The sequence below is a fragment of the Nomascus leucogenys genome, chromosome 10, assembly GCF_006542625.1.
Source record: "Nomascus leucogenys isolate Asia chromosome 10, Asia_NLE_v1, whole genome shotgun sequence".
NCBI lineage: Eukaryota > Metazoa > Chordata > Mammalia > Primates > Hylobatidae > Nomascus > Nomascus leucogenys.
Window position 1 is genome coordinate 44,227,486 of NC_044390.1, and position 24,091 is coordinate 44,251,576.

The 24,091-nt window shown below is 50.2% G+C and overlaps 2 protein-coding genes across 4 annotated transcripts in view; one reads left to right on the forward strand and one right to left on the reverse strand.

The window, feature by feature from the left end:
- Window positions 1–441: 441 nt before the first annotated feature.
- On the reverse strand, window positions 442–2,775 carry RGS9BP (regulator of G protein signaling 9 binding protein). The gene has a single exon (XM_003275052.4). It carries the CDS (start codon window positions 2,363–2,365, stop codon window positions 1,658–1,660), a length of 708 nt encoding a protein of 235 aa, XP_003275100.1. The 5' UTR covers window positions 2,366–2,775; the 3' UTR covers window positions 442–1,657.
- A 659-nt stretch (window positions 2,776–3,434) lies between these two features.
- ANKRD27 (ankyrin repeat domain 27) overlaps window positions 3,435–24,091 on the forward strand; it is a 79,098-nt gene continuing 58,441 nt past the window's right edge. The window contains exons 1-2 of one of the 3 annotated variants that reach the window (XM_012500212.2): window positions 3,435–3,563; window positions 19,725–19,856. In XM_012500212.2, coding sequence (XP_012355666.2) covers window positions 19,755–19,856 — 102 coding nt within the window. In that variant the 5' untranslated portion in view covers window positions 3,435–3,563; window positions 19,725–19,754. The remainder of the gene's footprint in view (window positions 3,564–19,724; window positions 19,857–24,091) is intronic. The other 2 variants (XM_030820253.1, XM_030820252.1) reach the window with 2 other exon arrangements.

A 24,091-nucleotide genomic window follows, 5' to 3' on the forward strand; every position in this document is an offset into this window, starting at 1 on the left:
TGCAGTGGTGCACACCTTTAGTCCAAGCTATTTGGGAGGGTGAGGTGGGAGGAGAGCTTGAGCCCAGGAATTCAAGGCTGTGGTTTGCTGATTGTGCCACTGCACTCCAGCCTGGGCGACACTGCAAGATCCTATATCTAAAGAAAAATAAAAATAAATAAACTGTCTTAAAAAACATTAGACAGGTGTGGTGGCACACACCTGTAGTTCCAGCTACTCAGGAAGCTGAGGTAGGAGGATAGCTTGAGCCCAAGATTTGGAGGCTGCAGTGAGCCACAATCACACCATTGCACTCCAGCCTGGGTGACAGAGGGAGACCCTGTCTCAAAAAAGAAAAAAAGGGGGGGGGGGAAGACTATCAACTTCAGAAGTAGATGCAATGTATATTTAGTAATCTAAGTATCTATGTAAAGATATTATGTTTGACTCATTGGCAGGCAGGAGTTCATGGCCCAGCATTCTTTATTAAAATAACAGCTTTCATAGTACACGCTGTGGTTACGTCATTTTTCTTTCAGAGGATTATTACTTTTTAAAAGCTTCTTAAAAAGCTTCTTAAATCCCAAGTTAAAGCTGTTACATTCTAACCCAGTCTCAGAGCTGATTGGCTCAAAACCTCTGTGGGCCAGTAATGCCACATTACCCCGGAGGGGCGGGTAGCGTGGGGGTCCAGGGAGCTGCCAAAGCCAGCCCTCCTACTGGCCAGCACGCACATTCCAGGGGATAAATAGGATTAAGTGCTCTAAAGAGGATTCCCAGCTCTCCTGCAAAAGAGGTTCAAACACTCTGGTCTAGTTCTGAACAAAAATAAGCCCCAGAGAAGGAGAAAGTGCCTGTTTAAACACCAGGTGGCCCTACCCCAAGCCTCCACTCTTCCTCTTACCCCCATCTCTGGGTGGCTGGGGAGAGCCCTTTTCCGCAGGCAAGTGTGCGCACTGGATCCAAGTCCGTGAGAGGGTTCAATCCACCCCCTTTGGTTTCCTAAACAGGGTCAGCCCCTGAGTGGCAGTGGGAGGTCATGACCTCAAATCTCTTCTAGCTGCTCTTGGGGACGAATGGATAAACTCTGTTAGGAAGCACTCTAGCGCGTCTTAGAGAAAGCCCTTTGTATGAACTGCTCTCAGGACACTCTCCTAAATTTAGGCCCTGAAAGATGAAGGTAATAAAAGCTGCTGACATTTAACTGCAATTTTTCTTGTCCAGGAAACAGACCAACCACATAGAACCAAACAGCGCCCCTCTCCAAACTTCACTCCACCCCACCCACCTTTTCAAACTGTCCCACGTGGAGAGGGGGCGACGCTGGCAGGGGTGGGCACTGAACTCGGACTCCCTGTAAAGACGCCCCAACAGCACATGTGTTAACTCATTAACTCGGAGGGATCTGGGGTCACTGTGACGGTTTTCTATTAATAGGGAATAAAGCTCCTGCAGACATTAGCGGTAATGCCCTGACGGCCGGCGCAAAGTTAACTCCTCCCGGGCCAGCAAGAGGAAACCGTGTCCTGCCCAGGCAGATGTGCACTGGAAACGCGCGTGTACCCATGCACACACAGGGTTTTAGGACCACTCCCCTTGCGCAGGCCAGACCCCACACCCATCCCGAGTCTTTTCTCCGGGGAGGGAGCGGCTGCAGCAGGCGGCCGTCGGGTGTCCGTCAACTCAGCTTCGCCACGCACACGGCTAGGGCCACAGCCGCCAGCAGCACAGCGCCGAAAAGGATGGCGGCCAGGGCCTTCCTGGGGTCGCAACCCCCCCCGCGCTCCTCCACAGACACCACCGACGAGGGGCCGGCGCTGACCGTGGGCAGGAGCTCGGCGCCCGCCGCCTGCCGGGCTTGCACGGTCCAGCGGGGCACGTTGACCTTCATCTCCATGTTGTCGATCATCTCGCCCACCTGAAGGACCTCGCGCTCCAGCTCCCGCAGGTCCGCGACGTCGAAGTCGCCCTCCGCCTCGAGCCGCAGGCTGCGGGTGCTCAGCGCGCGCGCCGCCACGCCGGAGGAGGCACCAGCCACACCTGTGCGCACCAGCGGCCGCAGCGGCGCGTGCAGCGGGAACGCAGCGCCCAGCTCCAGCGCGCGTCGCATGTCCGCTTCCAGCAGGTCCAGACAGCCCGAGAAGGCCACCCAGAGCCGCTCGAACTCGGCGCGCTCGTCGGCGGCCAGGCCCCGGTCGCGCAGCACGGCAGTCAGCCGGGCGCAGGTGGACACCGCCAGCTCTTGAGCCTTCTGGCGCGTCTTTTGCAGCTCCTGCCGCAGGTTCTGCGAGTCCGCCGAGCCGCCGACGGTCAGCACCAGGTGGTGGTAGCACGCAGTCGTCTTGTTGAGCCCGTCCAGCAGCGCTTTGCACTCCTCCCTCGCCATCGCGGTGCGCTCCGGCTGGGCCCGGCAGCCCGCGCCCGTTAGCCTCCCCCTCAGCGCGGCAGGACGTGGCTAGCCCCCATCCCGGCCTTGGGCCGCGCGGCACGAACGCTCCTCATGGTCCGTGACTCGCTCGGCGCTGCCGCCAACGTCCACGGAGCCCGCCCGGGACCCTCGACGTGCGCTTCTGCCGACGGGGCGCGGAGAGGGAGCCCCGTTAGCGGTCCCCCGCTCCCTCGTCCATCCTCCCCAGGCGCACACCGAGTCACACGCCGTGTCTCTGCGCCGCCCTGGCCTCCACGGTGGCTCCCTGCGAAGCTGAGGGTGCGGTCCCCATCCTCCGTGGGTGCCAACTCCGGGGCGAGCAGGCTGCGGAGCCGCGCGCTCCGCCTTAGGCGCTGCCAAGAGCGGGCGGGTAGGGTTTCCTAGGACCCGCCCACCGCGCCCGTCCCGGCCGGAGCTGCCACCTCCTGGATCAGTGGTAGGCGGGGCTCCACGCGGGGAGGTCACGTGTGGGTCGCCCATCCCTCCCTCCCTCCCCTTCACCCCATCCGAGTTCTGGAATGTTAGCGCTCCGGAGATCCAACCCGTTCTGTTTTACGGATGGGGAAACTAAGGCCCAGGGAAAAATCGGGCCAGGCTCCCGCGGAGTTTTTGCCAGTGATGGGACTAGAACCCAGCTATACTGACTCCCGGACCCTGTCGGCGACAGGACGTGGGGTGCCCCGCAGGACTGGGCACCTCCGTGCCCCAAAGCGAGCAGTGACTGGCAATCCGAGGAGCTGGGCGCTGCCGGGGTCGGGTGTCCCTGCCGCGTCGCGCTCACGCTGGTCCATGCTTCCGAGCGCTGACCCCACCTCTAAGTGTCAGCCCGACTCGCCGCCCCGCGCCTCACGTTCTGCGCACGCGCAGTTGCGGGCCAGGGGCCGGGCCAGCTGGAGCAGGAAGCGTAGGGAGCCGCCTGAGCCCCGCCCCCGGCTGGGCTGGGCTCCATGATTGCTCTGTGCTCAAGTCACTCTGGGAAACGTCGGTTTCTCATTCGGTTAGCTGTGGCGCGGCTCCGCCCCACGGCGGAGTAAGGGGTGGGCTGTAGGGCTAGATCGCCGCGCGAGGGTGGTGGGCATCGAGGTCCCAGCAGCGGACGAGGGAGGTGCCGCCGCCGCCCAGGATGGGCTGGGAATGAAGCGATGTAGCCTTTTAAGTAAGTGTCCTCGCGGTGGCCTCCTCCCGCGCCTCCCCTCCCGCAGGATGGCTGCGCCTCTGGGCGCGGCGGCCAGGCGGGGCCCGGAGAGTGAGGGGGGAGGGGCTCCCTGCTCTCCGCAGTCCGCTCCCGGGTCCGCCAGGTGGCCCCGCGCCGCCCCAGTCCCCGCGTCCTCAGGTGGGTGCCCGGTCCGCAGCCGGCGCGCCCTGCCCACTCCGCCCCTCGGGTCTGGAGGAGAGGAAGCGGTCGGCGCGGAGAATGCGCCCTCCGAGCCCCGCTGCGTCGACACCGGCGGGTGGGGCCGGGGTCCCGGGTCCGGGGGTTCGGACTTGGCGGGGCGCGGGGCGCCCCGCGCGGTTTCCCGGCGGCCTAGGGGCTGCTGGAGGGGAGGCGGCGGGAGGGGGTCCGAGCCGCGCGCGCAGCGGTTGTGGTTTCCGGGGGGTGATGAGGGCGCGGAGCGGGGAATCCCTGGCTGCCGGCCTCTCGCGGGGCGGGGTCTCTGCGTCCCCACAGGTAAAGATTGTTAAAGGAAAACTCTTAAGCACCGACAGATGTTCCGGATTCTGAGTTTGTTTCGTCTTTTGGTTGAAAATGGACTGCCCAGGAGCGCACGAGCCACGCGGTGCCCCCTTGGCTGCCCCACGAGGTGCAGGGGACGTGGGCACTCGCGGCCTGTGCTGTGCTAGGGAGCAAGGGACGGGTCTTCGCAGAGGATTTAGAGCATGCAGGGCACGAGGGCTGCTGGGAGCGCTGGAGGGACTGTGAGGCTACAGAGAGCTCGGATTTTACAAGTTGATGGGTTTCATGGATAGAGGCCCCTATTTTGATTTAAAAATGCACTCTTCCCACTGGCCGAAGAGTAGAGCAGTGGATATTTTTTTTCTTTTCTTTCTTTTCTTTTTTTTTTCTTTTTGAGACAGGGTCTGGCTCTGTTGGCCAGTCTGGAGTGCAGTGATGCCATCATAGCTCATTGCAGCCTCAAACTCCTGGACTCAAGCAATCCTTTCACCTCAGCCTCTGTAGTAGCTGGGACTACAGGTGCATGCCACTATGCACGGCTAATTTTTACATTTTTTTTTTGTAGAGATGGAGTCTAGCAGATTGCCTAGGCTGGTCTTGAACTCCTGGACTCAAGCCATGCTCTTGTCTTGGCCTCCCAAGGTGTTGGGGTTGCAGGCACTAGCCACCACGTTTTGCTGAGCAGTAGCTATTATCGTTTCGAGATCAGCCTGGCATGAGGTCTGGTGTTGAGGTGGCCTGAGGGTCCGGTGCACTGAGCCCCGGGGCTTGCTGTCACCCGGGGGTCCATCCTTTAACTGGGTGAGCAGTAGGCTGGGTGTTTGCTGCCAGGGCTTGGGTACTCCTGGCCTTGACCGTTGTGTGGAAGGGGGGTTCTCAGCCACCCACACGCTACATAGGGTCGTTCCCAGGGGCACAGTAGTTTTCAGGACAATGGGTGGAAAGAGGGAAAAATCCTCTTTCCCTTCTGGGGGAGCTTTGCAGACAGCAGAGGGTGAGGAAGCTGCAAAGGTGGCCAGAGGCCAGATGTGCCAGGTCCTGAGCACCTAGCAGAGAAGTTGAGGGCTCACCTGGTGGGGAGTGGAGGGGAAGCCTTTGAGGAATCCTGCAGAGCTCTGCTTTGGAAAGATCACTTTGTTGTGTTGCTGGTGGACGGGTGTGAGTGAAATCCAGGGAGCAGATCCAGGAGGCACAGCCCATAGGCCTTGGAAGGAGGGGATGCAGGATGGGAGCAGGAGCAGAGACTTCTCCTGACCAGCCATAGGGACAGGAATGCACCTGGGGCTCTGACGTTGGATAGGCTTACATTCCCAACTTACACCCAGCCTTGCCTGGTGACTTGAAATAATCTTGGCCGGCAGCTTCCCTGGGAGGGCAGGCAGAGGTGTCTGCGGGGGGCCGGGGGTTAGGGTCTCCCTTGTGCCTCTTTGTGACTGTTAGACTGTGTCTCCCTCACCAAGGCAGCTGCTGGGTCTTAGTGATGTTTCTGTGTCCCGGTTAGGGTTTCTGTGGCATCTGCCCTGCTGGGGCTCTTCCTGTCTGTCATTTGCCAGCATTAGGCTGGTGTCCAGTGACTCCATCCTCTCACAGAGGAGTGGAGGAATGTGACCACGTCATGATCGGTACCAATCCTAGAAAGGATTCAGTCCAGAAGGATCCAGACTTGATTGGTCCTGAGGTTGATTCTCCATCTGAGGAACACTGAGAAGTGGCCCTAGAGCTCCTGCCCATCTGCCCAAGATACTGGTGGAGGGTGCATGGTGGTTCTTCTCCCTGTGGTCCGGGAACAGGGTGATGCAGTGGCGTTCGGAGGGGCTGTTGCGCTCTTGCAGACTTTCCTGCTCCCTGCATGGTCCCGCCCTGGTTCCGGTCCTGGCTTCTCTCTAACCCTGCGCATTCCAGCTGTCACTGTGTTGGGCTGGCACTGAGCGTCCTGATTGTTTTGGGCTTTTTGCCTTTGCACTTGCTTGGCTATGACCTGGGGCTAGCCCCTCACCTACCCTGGATATGGACAGTGGAGTTCCAGCTCTTGTGAGAGATGACCTCTCCCTGGGAGCTGGGGCTTCCTCTTAACGCCCCACTATCATTTTGTTCGAGTGGGTGAGCAGTTACTCCATCTCTGCAGGGAACTAGACGCAGGGCTGGGTGCTTTAATGAGAAGCTTTGAGAAGAATATGGACAGGATCTCTAAATGTTATAGGTCAGGAGGACACAAGTGACTGTAACAGCATATATTACATCACCACATTGCTTCTATTGGTATGAAAAATAGATGAATAGAAAGTTTTCATTTTTCACCTTTTCCTTCTGAATCATAAATTAGACCAAATGGAGAATACTGCTCATCTGTTGGGAAGTGTTCCTGGTCAGAGTGTTTGGTCAGAGCCCTGGAAGGGCGGGAACAGCCATCGCAGTGAGATTTCAGCAGGGAGTGCATCTCTAAGGAGGCTGAATTCCCCATGCTGAATTCTGCTGAGCTGGGCTGCATGCTGTCACCAGACGGGTTCTTGACCACCCAGACTTATCTGGGCTAGCAGGACGGTTGAAGACCACAAAACCACGAGTGTGCATACTGCTGCCTGAAATACTAGTTTGAGGCCTCACATGGCTCTCCTGTTCATAGAATAACTGCAGATAACTCACATTTAGGGGTATTTGGTATCTCCAGCTAACTCAACTGGATTTTCTGCATATTTTCCCATCATTTGAGCCCAGGCAGGGATGGAATTTTTTAAAAGAAGTTTTATAAGAAGATTCACTTATCTTTCCAGTTTTACAAGAAAAAGTCCACTTTCTTTGCATGTTATTTTAAAATGGCAAGCTAATTCTTTTTTTGTTTTGTTTTGTTTTTGAGACAGGGTCTCACTCTGTTGCCCAGGCTGGAGTGCAGTGGCCCGATCTCGGCTTACTGCAACCTCCACCTCCCAGGTTCAAGAGATTCTCGTGCCTCAGCCTCCCAAGTAGCTGGGATTATAGGCGTGGGCCACCACAACCAGCTAATTGTATTTTTAGTGGAGACAGGGTTTTACCATGTTGGCCAGGCTGGTCTCAAACTCCTGACCTCAAGTGATCCACCCGCCTCGGCCACCCAAAATGCTGGGATTACAGGCGTGAGCCACTGTGCCCAGCCAGCAAACTAATTATTGCAGGTAAACTTGACAGGGTATAAAACTGTTTTTTTAAGCATTTACCCTAATGTAAGAATTCAACTCTGGCATTAAGCACCAGATCGTATGAGATTATTACTTTTTTTTTTTTTTTTTTGAGACGGAGTCTCGCTCTGTTGCCCAGGCTGGAGTACAGTGGCGCAATCTCGGCTCACTGCAAGCTCTGCCTCCCGGGTTCACGCCATTCTCCTGCCTCAGCCTCTCCAAGTAGCTGGGACTACAGGCGCCCGCCACCACGCCCGGCTAATTTTTTGTATTTTTAGTAGAGACAGAGTTTCACCGTGGTCTTGATCTCCTGACCTCGTGATCCGCCCGCCTCGGCCTCCCAAAGTGCTGGGATTACAAGCGTGAGCCACCGCACCCGGCCCCTTTTTTTTTTTTTTTTTTTTTTTTTTTTTGAGACAGGGTCTTGCTCTGTCGCCTAGGCTAGAGTGCAGTGGTGCAGTCATAACTCATTGCAGCCTTGACTTCTTGGGCTCACGTGATCCTCCGGCCTCAGCCTCCCCTGGCTGGGTGTGTGCCACCATACCCATAGATAATTTTTTGATTTTCCTGTAGAGACAGGGTCTCACTTTGTTGCTCAGACTGGTCTTGAACTCTTGGGCTCAATCATCTGTCAGCCTCCGCCTCCCAAAGTGGTGAGATTACAGATTTAAGCCACTGCACCTGGCATATTACAGATTTTTTTTTTTTGTCTTTTTTTGAAATGGAGTCTCACTCTGTCACACAGACTGGAGTGCAATGGTGTGATCTTGGCTCACTGCAACCTCCGACTCCCAGGTTCAAGTGATTCTTCTGCCTCAGCCTCCTTAGTAGCTGGGATTATAGGTGCCCATGCCTGGCTAATTTTTGTATTTTTAGTAGAGACAGGGTTTCACCATGTTGGCCAGGCTGGTCTCGAACTCCATCTCAAGTGATCAGCCCGCCTCGGCCTTCCAAAGTGCTGGGATTACAGGTATTAGCCACTGCGCCTGGCCCTTTTTTTAATTTTTAATTTTTTATTGAGACAGAGTCTCCCTCTGTTGTCCAGGCTGGAATGCAGTGTCATGATCTCGGCTCACTGCAACCTCAGCCTCCTGGGTTGAAGTGATTCTTAATACTTCAGCTTCCTGAGTACCTGAGATTACGGGGCTTTGCCACCATGCCCGGCTAATTTTTGTATTTTTAGTAGAGACAGGGTTTTGCCATGTTGGCCAGGCTGGTCTCAAACTCCTGACCTCAGGTGATCCACCCGTCTCGGCCTCCCAAAGTGCCGGGATTACAGGCGTGAGCCACTGCACCCTTCATGTTACTTATTTTTAACACTAGGACGGAAAGGTTGTGAAGAGTGTTGGACAGAGGTCCTTTTTCTTCTTTTTTTTTCATTTGACAGCATGGATGAAAGGACAAAGCTCTTTGAATCCCTACTCCTGGACAGAGGGTTCAGTCTTTAGTGACCAAGAAGACTGAGGTCCAAGATAAAGCAGATGACTTGGGGCTAGATAAGAGCAGGCCCTGTCTGCGCAGCAGTGCTTGTTAAGGGCATGGTGTGTTCACACAGTTCTTGCATGTGACCTGCATGTTTTGATGTGGCACTCAGTGGCCTTCCCTTCTCTTGCTGTTCTGCCCCTTTCTGGCCTCTGCTTGGAGTCTTATTACTTTCGCATCCTCTACTTCATCCCCTTCCCTGCTGTTTTCTTTCATTTTCTTTCTTTTTTTTTTCGTGACGGGGTCTCAGCCTGTCACCCAGGCTGGAGTGCAGTGGCGCCATCTCAGCTCGCTGCAACCTCCACTTCTCGGGTTCAAGCAATTCTTCTGCCTCAGCCTCCAAGTAGCTGGGACTACAGGTGCCCATGTCCACACCCAGCTAATTTTTGTATTTTTAGCAGAGATGGGGTTTCACCATTTTGGCCAGGATGGTCTTGAACTCCTGACCTCAGGTGATCCACTGCCTTGGCCTCCCAAAGTGTTCGGATTATAGGTGTGAGCCACCGTGCCCGACCACTGCTGTTTTCTTCTGTCTCTGGTCCTTACCTCCTTACCTCCCAGCTCTGTTTTTAGTTCGTCCGTGGAAGCCCATCCTTGTTGTCTCATCTTGGGGGGTAGAAGTATTGGTGTTCCTCCAGCATCTTTTCTGAAGCAGAAGGAGCGTCTTTTCCCAGCTTAAGTCTGACCATATTGCATCCTGTTTCTCACATGGCTTTCATCCAGAGCATCTTTACTTTTGCAGTGTGCCACATAGAACCAACTATGTCAGGAACTAGAAAGAGTTTTGTTTTCTTGTGACTCTGTCCCAGCAAAATTGCATTATCTCATTGTGGTGGAGACTCATAAAAGGATTATCTGGGCTCCCGTAATAAGTGAATTTAACGATTCAAATAGCTGAGTTGTTGCAGAGGCACCCCTGGGGCCCAGGCAGGGATTATATGCGACCATTTTTATGCTAGTCTCTTCTCCCTAGGAGGACTGGCCGGGAGCTCACAGGCCTTTTTCAAGCAGAACCCAGGGCACCTGCAGCCAAGACAGTTCTGGCTGGACCTGGGGAATTAGGTGAGGGGCCTGTGTGGCTGTCTGTCTTGTGGACTTTTCTATCTGTTGAAATAAAGTATGACTCTTAGGGTGGGCATGGTTGCTCATGCTTGTAATCCCAGCGCTGTGAGAGGCTGAGGCGGGAGGATTACTTGAGGCCAGGAGTTTGAGAACAGCCTGGGCCACATAGCGAGACGACATCTCTACTAAATGAATGAATGAATGAATGGCTCTTATTTAGCCTTGAGTCAGCCAGCTGAATCTCAGTTTCTTCATCTGTGACACAGGCTAGTGATTCCTACTTGCCTAGAGTTATTGTGAGCATTAAAATAGGATGAGGGCTGGGTGCGGTGGCTCACACTTATAATCCCAGCACTTTGGGGGAGCTGAGGCAGGAGGATCACTTGGGCAACATAGCGAGACCCCATCTGTACTGAAAATAAAAAAATTAGCTGGGCACGGTGGCTCATGCCTGTAATCTCAGCACCTTGGAGTCCGAGACAGGAGGATTGCTTAAGTAACTTAAGTGAGACCCCATCTCTACAAAGAATAAAAAAAAAAATTAGCTAGGCATGGTGGCTCATGCCTGTGGTCCCAACTGCTTGGGAGGCTGAGGCAGGAGGATCACTTCAGTCTGGGAGGTCAAGGCTGTAGTGAGCTGTGATTGTACCAGTGTACTCCAGCATGAGTAATAGAGCAAGACCCATCTGGAAAAAAAAAAAAAAAAAAAGGATGAAGACGGTACAGTGGCTCGTGCCTTGTAATCCCAGCACATTGTGAGGCCAGGGCAGGAGAATCACTTGAGGTCAGGAGTTTGAGACCAGCCTGGGCAACATAGTGAGACCCTGTTTCTACCAAAAACAAAACAAAACAAAAAACTTAGGCTAGGCCGGGTGGCTCATGCCTGTAATTGTGGCACTTTAGGAGGCTAAGGTGGGAGGATTACTTGAGGCCAGGAGTTTGAGGGTTCGGTGAGCTATGACTGTGTCACTCTACTCCAGCCTGGTCAATAGAGTGAGACCCCCAGCTCATAAATAAATGAAGGTAAGTAAGTAAAGATGAGGATGTATGGAAGTTATCACAGTGCCTGGGACAAAGACTCTCCCAGATCGTGGCTATTTTTACCATTAGTCCCAAGGAATAGAATTCATCATGCAGTTATGTATGCATAGTGTTTTCCCAAGGAGGCATTCTGGATCCCTGTTACATAGTGAGAGAGTAGCTCCTATTTCATATTTCATTCATTTAATTGTATCAAGGATAAATTCACTTTATGCTTTTTTAATAGTTGCTGATTTTCTCATTTTAATGAAGAGAGAAGGCCCCAGGCTCAAGCTTAGCATCTAATGAGTTGTTTTTTTTTTTTTTTTTGAGACAGAGTTTCACTCTTGTCGCCCAGGCTGGAGTGCAATGGCATGATCTCGGCTTACAGCAACCTCCACCTCCTGGATTCAAGCAATTCTCCTGCTTCAGCCTCCTGAGTAGCTGAGATTACAAGTGTGTGCCACCACGCCTGGCTAATTTTTGTATTTTCAATAGAGATGGGGTTTCACCACGTTGGCCAGGCTGGATCCGCTCACCTTGGCCTCCCAAAGTGCTGGGATTATGAGGTTTTAAATAACAGTAATTACCTTTATAATTTTTAACTTTAAAATGATCTTCTCTTCGTTGGAAGTGATACTGTTTTTCTATTTAAAGTAGTAATAAGATTTCTTTTTAAAATAAATTTTAGACCAAGGATGGTGGCATATGCCTGTTGAGCCAGGAGTTCAAGACCACCCTGGGCAACACAGCGAGACTCCATTTCTACAGAAGTAAACAAAAATAAAATAAAACAGAAAAGAAAATATTTTTATAAAGACAATAAGTTATTGAAGGAAAATGTCAAACACTAGCAAGAGAGCCATTATGTGTAATTGTTGGGAAAAATTGTGCTCACATTGTGGGCAGCTTGTTCACTGCCCAGCAGCAGGGGCTGTGCAGCATGTGGCCTAGGAGCTGCTCACTAGCCTGGTGCCCTTGCACAGGGCTGCGTCCCCTGGGAAGTCGGGTGCCTGTTTCTAATTCTCACAAAGGTCCCATGTGAGCTTGCAGTAACTGGTGCTACGTTGATATGCAGTACTGCATGTCACAGATAGTGAAGGTGGCATGTAAATGACCCTGATAAGAATCCTGCAGACAGGTATTACCATTCTCTGTGGCGCAGGCCCAGATGGAGGCTCAGAGAAGTGGGATGACATGGTTAGAAATCTGATCTCCTGGCCGGGCGCAGTGGCTCACACCTGTAATCCTAGCACTTTGGGAGGCCGAGGTGGGTGGATCACTTGAGGTCAGGGGTTTGAGACCAGCATGGCCATCATGGTGAAACCCTATCTCTACTAAAAATAAAAAAATTAGCCAGGAGTAGTAGTGCACACCTGTAATCCCAGCTACAAGGGAGGCTGAGGCAGCAGGAGAATTGCTTGATCACAGGGGTGGAGGTTGCAGTGAGCCGAGATTGCACCACTGCACTCCAGCCTGGGCAACAGAGTGAGACTCTGTCTCAAAAAAAAAAAAAAAAAAAAAAAGAAATCTGATTTCCTTTTCTGTGCCCATTTTGTAGGCACCCCCTCTGAGAGCTCATTGGCTCAGAGGAGCAGGCCAGGGACGATGAGGAGCAGCTGTAGAATGTTTCATGAAACACGCAAAGCACTGGTTCACATTAGTTAGCAGCATGGAGCAGTCTGCAGACAGCAACATCCTTCAAACAGCTTATTCCTAAAGTGAGTTGAACAGTGACCTGTAATCTTCTTTTGGCTGTTCACAGACCTTTCAGTCATGAATCATGGAAGGGTCTACTCTGGCTTCAGAAGTCCTAGTTCTGATGGTAGTGGTAGGTGTGTTCCATACTGATTCTTATTTTATCTGTACAGCGTGACTCTGATGTAAGTCCATTTGGATTTTGCTTTTAGAACCTTACCTATAATAAGCAATCTAATTTTAGTAACCCCTTTCACAACAGTAGCAAAGTCTATACAGAATATATAAATAGTCTAATAAAAGTCGTATATGATCCTTATGGAAAAGTTGGAGGACATCAAAGAAGACATTCATGGAAAGATATACCATATATGTGGATGATAAAATTCATAATTATAGGGCTGAGTGTGGTGGCTCACGCCTGTAATCCCAACACTTTGGGAGGCCGAGGCAGGAAGATCACTTGAAGCCAGGAGTTCAAGACCAGCCTGGCCAACATGGTGAAACCCCGTCTCTACCAAAAAATATGCACAAAAAGTTAGCTGGTGTTGTGGCATGCGTCTGTAGTCCGAGCTACTTGGGAAGCCGAGGCACGAGAATTGATTGAACCTGGGAAGCAGAGGTTGCAGTGAGCCAAGATTGTGCCACTGTACTCCAGCCTGGGTAGCAGAGCAAGACCTCTGTCTCGGGAAAAAAAAAACAAAAACTGCAGGCTGGGCGTGGTGGCTCATGCCTGTAATCCCAGCAGTTTGCGAGGCCGAGGCAGGCGGATCACCTAAGGTCAGTAGTTCAAGAGCAGCCTGGCCAACATGGTGAAACCTCGTCTCTACTAAAAATACAAAAATTAGGCTGGGCGCGGTGGCTCACACCTGTAATCCCAGCACTTTGGGAGGCTGAGGTGGGTGGATCACAAGGTCAGGAGATTGAGACCATCCTGGCTAACACAGCAAAACCCCGTCTCTACTAAAAATACAAAAAATTAGCCGGGCATGGTGGCGGGCACCTGTAGTCCCAGCTACTCGGGAGGCTGAGGCAGGAGAATGGCGTGAACCCTGGAGGCGGAGTTTGCTGTGAGCCGAGATGCCACTGCACTCCAGCCTGGGTGACAGAGCAAGACTGTCTCAAAAAAAAAAAAAAAAAAAAAAAATTAGCCTGGTGTGGTGGCGGGTGCCTGTAATCCCAGCTACTTGGGAGGCTGAGGCAGGAGAATTGCTTGAACCTGGGAGGCAAAGGTTGCAGTGAGCTGAGATCATGCCACTGCACTTTAGTGTGGGTGAGAGAGCGAGACTCTGTCTCAAAAAAAAAAAAAAATTCATGAATTTAGTGCAGGTCCAATAAAAATCCTAATAGGATTTTTCATGTAATTGACAGGCTGATTCTGATTCATTTGATATTGTAAAGGACAAGGAATAACCTTTGGAGAACAAGCGGGAGGGAAGCCTTTCTCTGTGAGTTAGTAAGGCTTATTATGAGGCTGTAGTCATGTAAAATAAATGTTCGTATGTGGTCTCTCCCTGCCCTGTCCAGTGTAATAGCTGCTAGTGGCTATTGAGCACATGAAATGTGGCTAGTATGAATTGAGAAGTGCTGTAAATGTAAAATGCACACTAGATTTTAAAGATTTAGGAATAAAAAAATGTAAAATATATCATTAATAATAGTTTTTTGTTTTGTTTTGTTTTGTTTTGAGACAGAGTCTCACTCTGTCGCCCAGGCTGCTGTGCCGTGGTGCGATCTTAGCTCACTGGAGTCTCTGCCTCCTGGGCGCAAGCGATTCTCCTACCTCAGCCTCCTGAGTAGCCTGGCTAATTTTTGTATTTTGTAAAGATGGGGTTTCACCATGTTGCCCAGGCTGGTCTCGAACTCGTGGACTCAAGCAGTCCACCTGCTTTGACCTTCCAAAGTGGTGGGATTACAGGCATGAGCCACTGTGCCCGGCCATCATGAAGAACTTTTTATTATTATTATTATTATTATTTGGGGATGGAGTCTTGCTCTGTTGCCCAGGCTGGAGTGCAGTGGCACCATCTCGGCTCACTGCAACCACTGCCTCCTGGGTTCAAGAAATTCTCCTGCCTCAGCCTCCCAAGTAGCTGGGATTACAGTCACCCGCCATCATACGCGGCTAATTTTTGTATTTTTATAGAGACAGGGTTTCATGATGTTGGCCAGGGTCTTGAACTCCTGACCTCAGGTGATCCACTCACCTCAGCCTCCCAGAGTGCTGGGATTACAGGTATGAGCCACTGTGCCCAGCCAATAACTTTTAAATAATGATCAAGTCAAGTGCGGTGACATATACCTGTGGTCCCAACTACTTGGGAGGCTGAAATGGGAGGATTGCTTGAGGCTGGGAGTTCAGGGCTGTGGTGAGCCGAGATCGTGCCTGTGAATAGCCACTGCACTCTGTTCTGGGCAACATAGCAAGACCCCGTCTCTAAAAAACAAAATAAATAATGGTCACATGTTGAAAATATCATATTTTGGATATATTAAGATAAAATATATTATTAAAATTAATTGCACCATATTTCTTTTTTAATGTGCTACTAGAAAATTTAAAATGACATTGTGTATTTCTATGTAATATATACATAATTGTATTTTTCACAAGTGACAGTGAGACCCTTGAAACAGAGTAGAGCCTGGAAACAGGCTAAACATATATGGGATCTTGGAGTGTGACAACCGTAGCATTATCAACCAGTGTGAAATGGATAGAATATTAAAAAAATGATGATAGGACAATTGGCTTACTATATGGAGAAATATAATTAGACACTCGATTTATAGCGTGTACAAAAATCCAGATGGATTGAAGACCTAAAAATAGAAAACTTTAATCTTTTTAGAAATCATAAGGACTATCTTTATGGCTTTGAAATTGGAAAGGACGTGGTTTCAGGTAGCCTTTGCTGTGTAACAAACCCGCCCAAAATGTAGTGACTTCAAACTGCCACAATTTATTACTTCCTACGTTGTGTGAGTTGGGTGGGTGGTTCCTCTGCTGGTCTCAGCTGGGCTCCCTCAGGGGGTTGTATTCTGCTGGTGGGTTGGCTGTGCTCGCTGGGCCACCTAGGCCTCGCTCTTCCCCCATGGCCTTTCAGCATGTGGGCTTCTTCATAGCATTGGAATCTTGGGGTACCAAGAGAATGAGAATGGAATCCGCAAGGCCTTTTATAAGTGTGTATGTATGTATATACATTTACTTTTCTTATTTCTTGAATGTACTAAGACTTTTTGTTTTGTTTTGTTTTTGAGACAGAATCTCACTCTGTCACCCAGGCTGGAGTGAAGTGGCGTGATCTCGGCTCACTGCAACCTCTGCCTCCTGGGTTCAAGTGATTCTCCTGCCTCAGCCTCCCCAATAGCTGGGATTACAGGCACATGCCATCACGCCCGGCTAATTTTTGTATTTTAGTAGAGACGGGGTTTCACCATGTTGTCCAGGCTAGTCTCAAACTCCTGACTTCAAGTGATCCACCCACCTAGGCCTCCCAAAGTGTTGAGATTAGAGGCATGAGCCATTGTGCCTGGCCTTTTTTTTTGTTTTTTAAAGAGACAGGGTCTCACTCTGTTGCCTAGGCTGGAGTGCAGTGTTTCAATCATAGTTCATTGCAGCCTCAAACTCCTGGGCTCAAGCGATCCTCCCATCTCAGCCTCCTGAGTAGTTGGGACTACAGGCATGTGCCAGCACACCTGGATAATTTTTGTATTTTATTATTTGTAGAGACAAGTTCTTGCTATTTTGCCCAGGCTGGTCTCGAACTCATGGCCTGAAGTGATCCTCCTGCCTTGGCCTCCCAAACTGCTGGGATTACAGGAGTGAGCCATTGTGCCCAGCCCCTGTAAGACCTCTTGAAGCTGACACTCACAAATTGTACAGCATCGAGTCTGCCTGTTGGTTGAAGCAAGTCATAGGGCTGGCTCTGATTCAGGGGCTGCGGAAATGAGTCTACTTGCTTTTTTTTTTTTTTTTTTTGGGAGACTGAGTCAGTCTCTTTTGCCCAAGTTGGAGTGCAGTGGCAGGATCTGGGGTCACTGCAACCTCTGCCTCCTGAGTTCAAGCGATTCTTTGCCTCAGCCTCCCAGGTAGCTGGGATAACAGGCACATGCCACCACGCCCTGCTAATTTTTGTATTTTTGTAGAGATGGGATTTTGCCATACTGGTCAGGCTGATCTCGAACTCCTGACCTCAAGTGATCTGCCTGCCTCGGCCTTCCAAAGTGCTGGGATTATAGGCGTGAGCCACCATGCCTGGTCTACTCTATCTTCTGATGGGGGAATAGTGAAGTCACTTTGCAAAAAGACCTGCCAGAGGAAAGACAGGCCAATTACAGATTTCCTAAGGCTCAAAAAGCACTGACCTTAAAAGCAAAGAGTGGCGAATCCAATTATTGTTGATCCTTGAACAATACGGGTTTGAACGGTGTGGGTCCACTTACTTGTGTTTTTTTCAACCAAATTCAGGTTGAAAATACCATATTCATAGGATGCAAATTTCTGTATATGGAGGGCTGACACAGACATGTGAGTTCCACAGGGCCCACCATGGGATTTGAGTATGTGTGGACTTGGGTATACAAGAGGGTCCCAGAACCAATCCCCCAAGTATACTGAAGGATGACTGTCCATTCACGTCAAAACTTCTGGCCAGGCACAGTGACTCATGCCCGTAATCCCAGCGTTTTGGGAGGCTGAGGTGGGAGGATTGAATCAGGCCAGGAGTTCAAGTTCAGCGTGGGCAACACAGCAAAATCTCATCTCTACAAAAAGTAAAAAATAAAAAAAAGGCTGGGTGTGGTGGTGCATGCCTGCAGTCCCAGCTGCTCTGGAGGCTGAGGTGGGAGGTGGCAGATCTCTTGAGCCCAGGAGTTCAAGGTTACAGTGAGCTACGATCATGCCACTGGACTCCAGCTCTAGCCTGGGCGACAGTGTGAAACCCTGTCTCAAAATAAATAACATGCAAAGTTCTATTTCTGAACACACCCATTTGACAAAATGAAAAAGTAACAGACTAGGAGATGGTATGAGTATATGTGGGAGTGTGTGTGTATGTGTGTGTGTATATATATATATATATATATATATATATATATATAAATTTTTTTTTTTAGACAGCATCTTGCTTCATCACACAGGGTGGAGTGCAGTGGTGTGATCATGGCTTATAGTGGCCTTAACCTCCTGGGCTCAAGTGATTCTCCTGCCCCAGCCTCCTTAGTAGCTGGGACTATAGGCATGCACCACCACACATGGCTAATTTTTAAAACTTTTTTTGTAGAGATGGGGTCTCGCTATGTTGCCCAGGCTGGTCTTGACCTCTTGACCTCAAGTGATCCTCCTACCTCATCCTCCCCAGGTGCTGTGATTATAGCCAGCCTGGGAGTTGATATTTACAACTTTAGTATACAGATGTGTAAAGAACTGTAAATCCTAAGAAGAAGGCCAACAACCCAGCAGGAAAGTGAGCAAAAGACATGATCAGGCAATTTACATAACAGAAAGAAATTCATTTAATTAATGAACCAATGAAAATTAAAAACAGTGGGATATGACTTTATACTCATAGACTACCTCAGCCCATGCAGGCTGCTGTAACAGAAGGCTTGAAAATGACAGAAATGTGTTTCTCACAGTTCTGGAGGCTGGGAAGTACAAGGTGAAGATCCTGCAGGTTGGATGTCTGGGGAGGGCCTGCGTTATAGACAGCTGTCTGTTTTCTGTAACCTCATGTGGCCAGAGGAGCAAAGGAGCTCTCCCAGGCCTCTTTCTTTTTCTTTTTTTTTGAGACGGAGTCTCGCTCTGTTGCCCAGGCTGGAGTGCGGTGGTGTGATCTCAGCTCACTGCAACCTCTGCCTCCTGAGTTCAAGCGATTCTCCTGCCTCAGCCTCCCAAGTAGCTGGGACTACAGGCATGTGCCACCACGCCCAGCTAATTTTTGTATTTTTAGTAGAGACGGGGTTTCACCATGTTGACCAGGCTGTTCTTGAACTCCTGACCTCAGGTGATCCGCCTGACTTGGCCTCCCAAAGTGCTGGGATTACAGGCATGAGCCACTGTGCCCGGCTGCATAAGGGCACTGATCTCATTCATGAAAGGCACTGATCTCATTCATGAAGGCTCTGCCTTTGTAACCTAATCACCCCCAAAGGCCCCACCTATCGGGTTAGTATTTTAACATATGCGTTTTCCGGGGACATAAACATTTAGACCATAGCACAGACTAACAGAAATTTTATTATTTTATAATTTTAGTTTTTGGGGAGATAGTGTTTTGCTATATCGTCCAGGCTGGTCTCCAACTCCTGGTCTCAAGCGGATCCTCCTGCCTTAGCCTCCCGAGTGGCTGGGACTACAGGCACATGCCACCATACCCAGATAATTGTTTATTTTTGTAGAGATGAGAGTTTTGCTGTATTGCCCAGACTGGTCTTGAACTCCTGGGCTCATGGGATTCTCCTGCCTCAGGCTCCCAAAGTGCTGGGATGACAGGCATGAACCACCACACCTGGCTTCCACTTTATTTCTTAAAAGAAAATCTGAGGCAAACATAGCAACAAAATGTGATGATTCCTTAATTCTGGTGCTAGGTTTGCATTATTACTCAGTACTTTTCCATGTGCTAAAATATTTCATTAAAAATACATGAATATCTTGAGAATGTCATAATTTGGTCATGTAGGATGTTCTAAAAATAGCCATTTATACTTTAGCCAAGACTTGGAGTTTAACAAGATTTTCTGAACATAATTTATACATTAGCCAATAAACGGGTCATCTTGGAATTGGTAGGTTATATTTGAGATTTCCTGGTGGAGTAAGTCTGTGGGAGAAGAAAATTGCATGTCATGAATCCTTTTTTATTTGGAGGATACTCTTTAGAAATTGCCAGATGCAGGTCGGGTGTGACAGCTCATGCCTGTAATCCCAGCACTTTGGGAGGCCCAGGTGGGCAGATCACCTGCTGGTCAGGAGTTCAAGACCAGCCTGGCCAACATGGCAAAACCCTGTCTTTACTAAAAATACAAAAATTAGCGGATGTGGTGGTGGGCGCCTGTAGTCCCAGCTACTCCTGAGGCTAAGCTGCGCTCCAGCCTGGGCGACAGAGTGAGACTCTGTCTAAAAAAAAAAAAAAAGAAAATGCTAGATGCATCAGATGCAGACTTTCGTGTGTTACATAAACTGGAAAATGGCCATTCACTGCTTTTCCCTCCCTTATTGCAGGAGATTTGCTCTGACCCATCTGAAGTCCATATGGCTCTGTATGATGAAGACCTCCTGAAAAATCCTTTCTATCTGGCTCTGCAAAAGTGGCGCCCCGACTTATGCAGCAAAGTGGCCCAAATCCATGGCATTGTAAGTGCACTGAGCCTCAGGATTGTCCTGAGGCATGAATGGTTCCAGACACGTGGTAGACTAAAGCTCAGTTTGGAGGGAGTTCGTTATAAACCAAGCTTAGCAAGCTCCCAGCAGTGTGCTTGGTCTGCGAGTGAGCAGCGGGGGTCCCCCGTGAGCCGCTCCTTCCAGGAAGCCTCCTGGGACTGCAGTCCAGGCTGTAATACTTTCTCTGAACTCCTGGCCCCTGCCTATGGCTAACTGTGCCCTTTCGTGGAGCACCCCCAGTGACACTTGGTCTCACGCTGCAGTGCTCTCTTGTTTCTCTCTTGCCTATGGAGGCTTCTCCAGGGCTAAAATGAGTTGTGCTCCCTGGGGCCTCATGAGTCCTGGTCTGTCTGGGAGGTGGGTGCTCACCCTCATAGAATAAGGGACCGAGTAAACGAATTCATACACTGCTTTGAAAGGCTTTTCCAAAGGGAAATACCATGATGAAAGAACTTTTCTGGTAGAGGCCAAAACGTCAGAAGCCTTCAGGGGCAGCCAGGTAACAGGAATGAAAAGCAGGCAGGAGACGCTGTCACCTGTCACGGTGGGGGCATCTGCCTGGACGGAGGGCGGGCTCCACGTTGTGGGTCTTTCCAGTTCTCAGGTCAGTGAACTTGGCGGGCATCCTACTTGGACAGCACTGGGGGACACAGTATCCTGGGTGCATTTGTGTCGTCTGTGGCCTCTGCTTGAGGAGTCTTCCTTCTTTTTGTCTGTTGTCCCCTACTCTCTCAAATGGATGTCCACTTCTCTTACCCCGTGGGGCAACTTTACTTAGGTATGTGAGGTGCCTGAGGGTTTGAACTGAAGGAGAAGTCAGGTTAGCTGAGTGTGGCTTCAGGTTCTCAGCGGCCTCTCAGGGATGCCAGAATTGACTTTCATTTATTTTTATTTTTATTTATTAATTTTTTTGAGACAGAGTCTTGCTCTGTCACCCAGGCTGGAGTGTGGTGGCATGATCTCAGCTCACAGCAATCTCTGCCTCCCAGGTTCAGGCGATTCTCCCGCCTTGGCCTCCCAAGTAGCTGGGATTGCAGGTGTGTGCAACCACACCCAGCTAATTTTTGTGTTTTTGCTAGAGATGGAGTTTCACCCATGTTGGCCAGGCTGGTCTCAAACTCCCGACCTCAGGTGATCCGCCCACGTTGGCCTCCCAAAGTGCTGGGATTACAGGCATGAGCCACCGTGCCTGGCCTGGACTTGACTTTCATTTTGCGCAGGCCAAGCTCTGCCATCAGAAACCGGGTTTCTTTTTTTTTTTTTTGAGACAGAATCTCACTCTGTTGCTCAGGCTGGAGTACAGTGGCGCAATCTTGACTCTTTGCAACGTCTGCCTCCCGGGTTCAAGCGATTTGCCTCAGCCTCCTGAGTAGCTGGGATTACAGGCACAAGCCACCATGCCCGGCTAAATTTTTTTTTTTTTTTGAGATGGAGCCTTGCTGTGTCACCCAGGCTAGAGTGCAGTGGCGCGATCTCGGCTCACTGCAACCTCTGCCTCCCAGGTTCAAGCGATTTTCCTGCCTCAGTCTCCCGAGTAGCTGGGACTACAGGCGTGTGCCACCACATCCAACTAATTTTTGTATTTTTAGTGGAGATGGGGTTTCACCATGTTGGCCAGGATGGTCTTGATCTCTTGACCTCGTGATCCACCCGCCTCGGCCCCCCAACGTGCGGGATTACAGGTGTGAGCTACCACACCCGGCCTAATTTTTGTATTTTTAGTAGGGACGGGGTTTCACCATGTTGTCCTGGCTGGTCTTGAACTCCTGGCCTCAAGTGATCCGCCTGCCTCCGTCTCCCAAAGAGAAGCTAGGTTTCTTGACATCTTTTCCAGTTTTTATGATTAGTTTTGTGATGTGTATTTCTTCACCACAATCTTCTTACTTTAGATTTGAGAAGCCAAAAAGTTCATTATTTTAAAAATTAGAGAATATAGCTCTTTCCAAATAAAAATCTCATAAAATTCACCAAAGACATTCATTGTCATCTCTTCATTTCACAGCAATTATTAAAAGCTACTGTATACTAGACACTTTGCTTGATGGTGAGGATTCACCAAGAAACAGAAACACACATCACTATCTTTTTTTTTTTTTTTTTTTTGAGATAGGGTCTTGCTCTGTCCCCCAGGCTGCCTAGAGTACAGTGACATGAACATGGCTCACTGCAGCCTCAAAGCTCTAGACTCAAGCAGTCCTTCTGCCTCAGCCTCCTGAGTAGCTGGGACTACAAGCATGTGCCACCACGCCTGGCTGGTTTTTATTTTTTGTAGAGATGGGGTCTCACTATGTTACCCAGGTTGTTCTTGAGCTCCTGGCCTCAAGCGATCCTCCTGCTTCAGCCTCCCAAAGTGCTGGGATTACAGGTGCGAGCTGCCACGCCCGGCCCTAGATCACCATCTTTACCCTCATGGAGCTTAAATTCTAGTGCGAGAGATAGTCATTCACTGAGCGAGTGCATACTAATTACGGTGGTGGTGAGTGTCGCAGAGGAAAAGTACGGGACGCAAGGCAGGCATGGATCAAGGACGGCCTGGCCGTACTGCAGGAATATTTCCTCCCTTCCTGTCTTCGTTGTATGATATTTTAAACTACTGTCTATACAAGTGCATATTTTCATATATATCTTTATCCAGCTTTTTAGAAGTGTCACACTGTTGGCGTAGTTATTTCTGTGGAAGCTCTTTGGGGAAGCTCTATCTTGCCCAGCATGGTGTTACTGAGCCCGGTGGCTGCCACTTCGGGCTTTTCTCTTTCTTTCTTTTCTTTTCTTTCTTTTTTTTTTTTTTTTTTTGTTTTTTTTTTTGAGACAGAGTCTCACTGTGTTGCCCAGGCTGGAGTATAGTGGCTCTATCTGGGCTTGCTGCAACCTTTGCCTCCCGGGTTTAAGCGATTCTCCTGCCTCAGCCTACCAAGTAGCTGGGATTACAGGCACCCACCACCATGCCTGACTGATGTTTGTATTTTTAGTAGAGATGGGGTTTCACCATGTTGACCAGGCTTGTCTTGAACTCGTGACCTCAAGTGATCCACCTGCCTCAGCCTCCCAAAGTGCTGGAATTGCAAGCGTGAGCCACTGCGTCCGGCCTAACTTTTGTAATTTTTGTAGAGACGGGGTTCTCAATTTCTTGCCCAGGCTGGCCTTGAACTCCTGACCTCAGGCAGTCTTCCTGCCTTGGCCTCCCAAAGTGCTGGGTTTACAGGTATGAGCCACCATGCCTGGCCAACTAAGTGCTTTTCAGCTACAAGTCATGGGATCCCACTCAAGCCCACTTTAGCAAAACAGGGATTTTGAATGAACTTTTCTGCCTTATCGCCTTCCTTTCGGGGACACCGGAGAATGGAGATTCTTCTTAGGCTGTGCCATCTGGGGTTCCCCCACAGAACCCCAGACCCTCAGTCCAGCTCCTCCTGAGATCCAGGCCATCCACAAGGAACTGCTGGGGTCCACATGGGGCAGGCAGTGAGCTTCTGGTCTTCTTCAGCCTTGTTTGGTGGACTTGAATCAGTGAGGTTGCCAGGCATGTCGGCGCAGGCCTGTAGTCCCAGCTACTCAGGAGGCTGAGGCAGGAGGATCGCTGGCCCGGGAGCTCTGGGATGTCGTGAGCTATGCTGATTGCATCTTCACACTAAGTTTGGCATCAATATGGTGACCTCCCAGGAGTGGGGGACCACCATGTTGCCCAAGGAGGGGTGAACACTGCCATGTTGGAAATGGAGCAGGTCAAAACTCCCATGCTTTGCCGGGCGCAGTGACTCATGCCTGTAATCCCAGCACTTTGGGAGGCCAAGGCAGGCGGATCATTTGAGGTCAGGAGTTCAAGACCAGCCTGGCCAACATGGTGAAACCCCATATCTACTAAAAATACACAAATTAGCCAGATGTGGTGGTGTGCACCTGTAATCCCAGCTGCTTGGATGGCTGAGGCATGAGAACCTATTGAATCCTGGAGGTGGAGGTTGCAGTGAGCCGAGATTGCACCACTGCACTCCAGCCCAGGCGACAGAGCAAGACTCTATCTCAAAAAAACAAACAAACAAACAAATAAACAAACAAAAAACAAAAAAAACCTCCCGTGCTGATCAGTAGTGGGATTGCACCTCTAAGTAGCCACTGCACTCCAGCCTGGGCAACATAGTGAGACCCCATCTCTAAAAAAAAAAGAAAAAGAGAAAAGAATCAGGGAGGCCAGCTTCTCAGCAGAAATC

What these genes read in the sequence shown, in the direction of transcription:
- RGS9BP (XM_003275052.4), bottom strand. Translation starts at nt 2,365, where the DNA reads ATGGCGAGGGAGGAGTGCAAAGCGCTGCTGGACGGGCTCAACAAGACG.